The following is a 7,864-nucleotide window of genomic DNA, read 5'->3' as shown; positions in this document are numbered from 1 at the left end:
TTAAAATGAAGTGCGCGGTAAACGGTTGCAAAAATAGGTACGAAAATAAATCGGTTAGCACAAACATGCGCCCAAAAATTACTTATTTTTCTCTTTATGCTTCATCTTGCTTGGTTGGATCATGAGCCTATAAAAAGTTTTCGACAAAAATGAAGGAACATGCTTTCATGTTAGAAAAAAAAAATTACGCGCCTTGTATTTGCATGTTCAATTGTCACTTTTTACATAGGGATATGCAAACACACCGTGCTTCTATACAATGAAAATTCTACTACTATTTTGTCCTACTACTTTTTATCTATGCTTTTACTACACTTTTGCTTTTGCTAAATGCCAACCCTGCCATACATACATGCTTACAATGTATCCGCACACTAGACTCTGCAGTTTGTCTGAAACAGGGGTCGAATCGTGACAGACGTGAACGAGTCGGCAATCGTACGAACNCATAGGGATATGCAAACACACCGTGCTTCTATACAATGAAAATTCTACTACTATTTTGTCCTACTACTTTTTATCTATGCTTTTACTACACTTTTGCTTTTGCTAAATGCCAACCCTGCCATACATACATGCTTACAATGTATCCGCACACTAGACTCTGCAGTTTGTCTGAAACAGGGGTCGAATCGTGACAGACGTGAACGAGTCGGCAATCGTACGAACACAAATTACGTGATCCTTTAATCGAATGAACAATATCGGATGATAACAATCGAAGACGAACGAATCGTTATTGTTTATATTGTTATCGATTATTTTTCTCTTCTTCTTCCTGTTTTAAGTCACAATGGACATTGAAGTGTCAAAATAAGTGAACAGTAAATAAAGAAAAGCGGCAAAACTAAAATGGATCCCAGCCTTTTATTTTATTTAAGCTCTAGCGAAAGCGAAAATGACGAAAGAGTTGTGCGTAAGCAACTTCGGGGCAGAAGCAATCCATTGGTATTATCCGACAACGCGTAAGTAATTATACATAGGAAATAAATTACCTTCTCTACTCCTATACTTGCAGATTCATCAAAAGATTTCGGTTAAGCAAGGAGGCATTCCAGTACGTTTTATCGAAAACAAACATAAACTGCGATGACACAAAAGCCGTTCCTGCTGCTTTGCAATTGGCTGCAAGCCTCTCGCTCCTTGCAAGTGGTAGCTATAAGCAAACAGTTGGTAGCGATTACCTGATAGGTATGTGCCAGAGCACGGTATCAAAATTGACGTCCAACGTCTTAAAAGAAATAGAACGCAAATTGTGTCCGGAATTTATAAAGTTCCAGCCCAACGAATCTTCAAGATGTAAGGAGCGGTTTGCGGAAAAATATAAAATACCTGGAGGTAGGAAGAGGCGTTCTAATGAAATGCGTAGTGAATCCAATGTTTTTCCTTTTAGTGGTTGGATGCGTAGACGGAACACACATTGGATTACAAAAGCCAATTAGAGACGAGCACATGTACTTCAACAGGAAAGGTTACCATAGTCTTAACGTTATGCTAGTAAGTTTCTCTTCTTTCATTTTAACATTTCATTGCTAATATTCCGTTTGCCAGATTTGTGACCACACTTGCAATATTCTTGCCATAAATTGTCAATATAGAGGTGCAGCACATGACTTCTGAAAAGGTCCACCACATGTAATTGTTTGGTGAGGTTTTCCCACAAACGGTTGGCCGTTGCTTTTCCCTGCGAGCAGTTTGGGAGTAAATTCTTTGCCAAGTCAGGGTGTTCGGCCATCAACTCCGCCATGAGTTCCTTCTGCGTAGAGTTTAATTTATTGTAGTTGTTCTAAAATAAGAAAAATAGCTATAAACTTGCATATGTTTGCACAAATTTTATAATTACATTTTTCAAAAAATTTTATCAAATTTTGCGCGCGTACATTCGTCAAATATTAATCGAATGACAGTTCGAACGAACGAGTACGTTCACTCGCTCGTTCACGCCTGTCATAATACCGAATTACGATATGAGAAGTTCGTTCACGTACGTCACAATCCGATTTTGTCATTTTTACGTGACGAGTTGCTCGTTCACGACAGTTACGATTCGAGCCTAGGTTTCAGTTTGGTAAATAAATATATTAATATAGTGAAAAAATTGCGTCTCGAGTATAAAAAATATGAAAAGTGCGGCTGTCGGTGGCCGATATCGGTGAATAGTGAAGGCAAGACAAGGCAGATTTTTTGTTTTCAACATATGGGTACATGATTTGTAAAAAATTAAATTTTGTAAAATTTTAAATGCTGAAGTGGTTATTATTGTTATAGTGACATCAAACTGTCGAGTTCGTGCAAAAGCAAAAGGGGCATTCCAAAGTGGCATGTGGCTCCTTTTGGCTCAAATTGTTAGCATTATATAATTTATACAGGAAACATTTTCATCATCTTCGTACCCGTCACTCTTAGAAAAGTTCACTTTTCTGTGTTAATTATATAAGTAAATTTAATACATTATTAGTTTCATACTGAAGTGAAATTTGGCTTCAAATGTCAAGAGTTTGAAACTTGTAAAATTTATATTTAAAGAGATATTACTTTAAAGTTTGAACAAAAACGAGTTAAATTGTCCCACGCGTCACTTTGGAAAGCCCCTTTTTGTTCTCGCTTTTTATTAAGAGCGAAGCTTCGCCTGCTACTTACAACACAATTTTTTATGTTCGCCAGCGTAAACTCGAGCGCAATAGCAAACATGCAGATGTACTGCTATTTTTGTTGTCGCTTCCACTGAACAGCGGAGCTATACACAAGCATGCTGCGATCAAATTCTTTTCCGATATTCAACAGTTATGAGCTCGCGCAAAAGCAAAAATGCAAAAGTGGTGTGGTTTTCGCTTCGACTGAACAGCGAAGCTGTACACGCATGCTGCGACAAGATTACCCTGCAAAAATCGCGACTACTCCATGTATGCATGTAAAGAGTACTCCCGAAGGACCAAGGAGTACTCCAAAATTAACCACAATTCATATAAAAAATATGGTCCAATTAACATTGCGATGTCCTAGGGCAGGACCATATACTCCATCTCTGCATTACATCAGAGTAGCACAAAACTACTCCAACATATTAACAATGGCATTGTTGTTATATTTTTTTGTTTGTACACGCTTTTGTTCTTCACTTCTCAAATGCTTTTTCGAAAGTAATAAAAACCAAGACAAAAATTAAAAAATACATGTTGCCTCTGACGGCATTCGAACCCGAGCATGCTGGGAGCTAAGAACTAACAGCGAGCATCTCTACACGTTCAGCTACAGCCAGACATGCAATTGTGCTTTCAAATGCTGAACTTCAATCACGTTTCGTTAAAACACGAGCAGTGATCGGATAACAAACAATAAGCTGGTCCGCTACAGCATGACAGAGGAACACTTTTGTAAGTACTCCAATTTACCACAAATAGACTACATGGTCCAACGATTTTTGCAGGGTATTTTCTGATATTCAACCGTTATGAGCTCGCGCAAAAAAAGGATAATTGTAATTTTTGATTTGGTTTTCGCTGAACAGTTTAGGCTAAAAACATTAGGGGTATTCTCGATCCGGTGCTAACTGTCTAGCATGGTGCATAGATAGCATAAATAGCATCATTGGCTAATTTTATTGTTGTTTGAACACATGAAACAATAACAAAATTATCCAATCATGCTATTTATACTATATATGCACCATGTTAAACAGTATGCACCTGATCGAGAATAGCCCTATTTTGGAGCGGAGAGCATAGCACCAAGCAAATCGTCTTTTATAAGCGTGAATGTACATATGTTTCAATAGGAGCTAGCATAGTGAAGACCAAAGCGGAGATATTTGCACCACCATTTAAAACATACACGTTTATAATCGACATTTTGCTTGAAGCTGTGCTCTTCGCTCCACAATGTTTTTAGCCTAAACTGTTCAGCGAAAACCAAATCAAAAATTACAATTATGCTTTTTTTGCGCGAGCTAATAACGGTTGAATATCAGAAAATAATCTTGTCGCAGCATGCGTGTACAGCTTCGCTGTACAGTGGAAGCGAAAACCACACTACTTCTGCATTTTTGCTTTTGCGCGAGCTCATAACTGTTGAATATCGGAAAAGAATTTGGTCGCAGCGTGCGTATTTTTTAGAATACCAAATTATGACCCATAATAGATTCAAGACATACTGGATTTGAAAAAAAAATTTGGGCCTTTCTATATCAAGGTAACGATATGTTCAGTGACGATCACGTAAATAGCACACATTTACTTTTAAAAATATTCCCATTGATTTACGTGATTAATTTTTTCGTTATTGTTCTTTTTGATAATAGATTCTATTATATAAACCATAAAAGTAAAAGTTTCAGAATTTTTTGAGAAAAAAAATAAGTTTTGTTCAAGCGTTTTATGGAAGAAAATGCGTTACACCCTCGACAAAAAAAAAAATTCTCAAAAAAAGTCTGAAACTTTGACTTATATGGTTTATGTTACAGAATCTTTAACACGTAAAACATTGTGAAAATTTAAAAAGTAAATGTGTGCTATTTACGTAAGCGTTCAGTGAATACATACAGTACAATATTAAAAAAAATCAACAAACTCGTAAAAATTTCGATCTTTTTTATTAAATTTCCTGGAAAGGTTCTGTGTATACAGTTTGTGATATATACAATATATATGTACCATGATGTATACAATTTGTGAATATTATATTAGAAGGTGTATGCTAACTTTTGACGCTGATTGTATTTATTTTTATAAGGCTTTTCACAGTGACGGCCCTCACAGCAGCTTTTTATTGAATCCATATGAAAAGGAAAATAAATTGCCTACGGAGAACCCTTTCAGGTAAGCAAAACGCTTAATCGCTGTGAAAAAGGAAGAGCCATATTAAGCTTCAACAGCAACAATAATTATATACTAGAAATTCATCGCCAGGACGTGATTCTAATAATCTTAGAAGAAGTATTTAGTCCACAACTAGACTTACACTGCGCCGACTTTAAAAAAATTTCGAAGCAAATATCGTCTATCTTTCAAAATGAACCCGAGGTAATTTTTTTTTTAACTTTCCTGAGTTTAAATTATATTATACATATATAAATTATATTCCTTATTCCGTCATTTTTAAGGAGTATTACTACATTCCCCGAGGCCCACGTCGAAATCCTGGAGGTAAACTTTACGACAAGTATCATAACATAAAAAATAGAAAACACAAAACCAAAAAAATTAATATGCAACCAGCGAACAATGAAGATTTCGAAGACGAATTTGACGAAACACACCTTCAAAATCTGAAGGAAAAGTTGATCCAAAGTCCTGCTGAGGATTTTTGCTATTCTTCAAACCCACCTAAAGAATCTGAAATTTGGCGTCAAACTATAATTTTGCGCAAGAGAGATTTGCGAAACGTGAAAAACAATTCCTGTTTTTTAGAAGATTGGATCTCTTTTAAGCAAGCGTTTGGCTATAAATTGGTAAGTCATAATCTTGCTTTTTAAATGCATTACGCACACATTTTTATAACATTTGCACAATTTACAAATTTAAAGATTGAGTATGATTTTGAGGTCCTACGACCAGAAAAGGGAGACAAGTTAGCCTCAAAATGGAATAATTTTAAGAACAATATCAGCAACTTCTACGAACAGTTTGTGAAGGACAGAAAGTCCAGAGAGGAATACGTGTCGGCAGAACGAATAACAAATGAAGGTAGTTGTCTTCAAAATATTTTTGTACGCTGGCGGATTTGTAAATAGGGAACACACGTTTTAGCGACTTTGACAATTTTTATTTTTGTTGCTTAATTAATATTTACAAAAGGGCATACCCAGAATATTTCTAAAATTTTGCTAAAATGTTTTCTCCCTTTTTATATTTTCAGCATTGTAGGAGCTTAATTAAAAACTCAGGATTATTTTTTTTTTTTTGTTTTCACTGTTAATACAGTTTCGGTTTTACAGTTACTAATCATCAATCAAATCAAATACTCCGAAGGATTGCCTATCGATTATGAGCTGAAGACCTTTACTGATCTAAATTTGCGTTCTTTACCTTGCTATGATTCAATTGTTGACTCAGATGCACCACAAGGAAATTTCAGAGAAACGAATGCAGTCAAATATAGGGGAAAGTTATAAAAAAATTCTCACTATTTATGCTCTTCTGTAAAGTTATTCAAGACTATATCTTTTCTTATAAACTCAGACCAAATTTATGTGTTGTGTTATTTTATTGAAATACAATTATTTGATAAACCCTTTCAAGCCTTTGAGATTGGTAAAAAACGTAGCAATGAAATTTATTTAAGGAATATATAATTTTTTACAAGACCACCACTTCACATATATACGATTAACAACGGAAAATCATATGTTAGAAATAAGTTTGTTTAATTACATACTTATTTGGTAAAAAATACAGTATTGGTCATATCAACAGCAGCCCCATTTCAAAGTGATATTGTTTGCCAGATATGTTTATGTATTTATTTATTTTCCAAAATTTTCAATTGAAATAGAGTTCATTCTCTAGCAAAACGCATATTAACCTCAGTTTGAAACTTTGTAAAAAATTACAAAAAAAAAACTACATTTTAATCCAAATTTCAAACTTTTTTCTCTGAAGTGTTAGAATTGATGAATGATGAAAGTTGTTGGTCTTTTTTTTTTAGTTTTCTACATGAGCTCTAGAAATTTGAAATTCTAAAAAATAAATAAATAAACATACCTGGCAAACAATATCAATTCGAAAAGGGAGTGAATTTTAAGTGCCCGATACTGTATGTTAATTATAGCTTAAATATGAGTTTAGAGTTATTTATCTTTAAATATAAATTAAATCTATACTAAAACTTAAAATAAATAAATCATAATTCAGCTTGAATAAAACCGTGTTTAATTTAACTATTACCATATTGAAATTTTTTAAACAAATCCAGGTAAAATCAAACCCAAATTGGTTGAGTATAATAAACAACTCATTGTTCAAATTAAATAAAATCATATTCGATTTAACCATTGCCCTGTTCAATTAAAAAAAATGCAGGTTAAAGCAAACCCAACTTGGTTGAGTATAATAAACAACTCATTATTCAATTTGAATAAAATCGTATTCAATTTAACTATTTACCTGTTTAAATTTTTTGAACAAATTCTGGTTAAATCAAACCCAACTTGGTTGAGTATAATAAACAACCCATTATTCAATTAGAATAAGATCGTATTTAATTGAACTACTTCTCTGTTTAAAATTTTTGAACAAATCCACGTAAACTCAAACACGACATCGTCATCATAAATAGGATTCATTTCAAATATTTTAAATATATCTTATTACATTAAACGAGCAATTCTTGTATATATATATATATCCATAGGTTTCTCGGAAACGGCTCTAACGATTTCTAGGAAATTTTGTACACAGATAATGTTTTGAATTTGAAGGTTACCTGAATACGCACTATCTCCGAGAATACTCGTATAAGGTTGTCACCTGTTCGAAATTAGTTGCAAATTAATTAAAACATCATAATATGGGTATCAAATGGAAGGTATTTTAAAGATCCCTAATTAAAAAATATTTTAACAGTGTTCCCACCTATTTTGAATCGCATACGTATTAAATTTTTTTAGAAAAAAAGGTAAAATATTACTTTACTATTCATGGGTACCAAGAGAAGGTTCTTAAACAACCATCAAATGTTAATTTCCGAATAGGGTTGCCACCTAAATTTTTTTCAAAATATTTTTTTAAAGCTATCCAAATCCACTCCGGGCAAAGTTCGGTCAACCTGGTACTTATTATTAATTTCAAAAATATTCATGGTAATATTAAGCATATTCGTATTTAAAATTTTCAAACAAACATTTGTTAAAAGTAAACAAAATACCGTT

The 7,864-nt window shown here is 33.6% G+C and overlaps 1 protein-coding gene across 1 annotated transcript; it reads left to right on the top strand.

Annotated features, from left to right (window-relative positions):
- The first annotated feature begins 852 nt into the window (after nt 1-852).
- On the top strand, nt 853-1,620 carry LOC108364685 (putative nuclease HARBI1). The gene is made up of 4 exons (XM_017618470.1): nt 853-965; nt 1,019-1,338; nt 1,394-1,497; nt 1,552-1,620. The coding sequence occupies exons 1-4, from the start codon at nt 853-855 to the stop codon at nt 1,618-1,620; spliced, it is 606 nt and encodes a 201-aa protein (XP_017473959.1).
- The last annotated feature ends 6,244 nt before the right edge of the window (nt 1,621-7,864 follow it).

The sequence above is a fragment of the Rhagoletis zephyria genome, unplaced genomic scaffold, assembly GCF_001687245.7.
Source record: "Rhagoletis zephyria isolate East Lansing unplaced genomic scaffold, Rhagoletis_zephyria_1.1 Rzeph_scaffold_01634, whole genome shotgun sequence".
Classification (NCBI taxonomy): Eukaryota; Metazoa; Arthropoda; class Insecta; order Diptera; family Tephritidae; genus Rhagoletis; species Rhagoletis zephyria.
Note: the sequence above shows the minus strand (reverse complement) of the source record. Positions and strands in the feature narration are given on the sequence as shown.

Excerpts from the sequence above, each read along its gene's own strand:
- LOC108364685 (XM_017618470.1), top strand. The coding sequence starts at position 853 with ATGGATCCCAGCCTTTTATTTTATTTAAGCTCTAGCGAAAGCGAAAAT. Across the intron at positions 966-1,018 it reads TTGGTATTATCCGACAACGC|ATTCATCAAAAGATTTCGGT; the intron begins GTAAGTAATTAT and ends CTATACTTGCAG. Across the intron at positions 1,498-1,551 it reads ATAGTCTTAACGTTATGCTA|ATTTGTGACCACACTTGCAA; the intron begins GTAAGTTTCTCT and ends TCCGTTTGCCAG.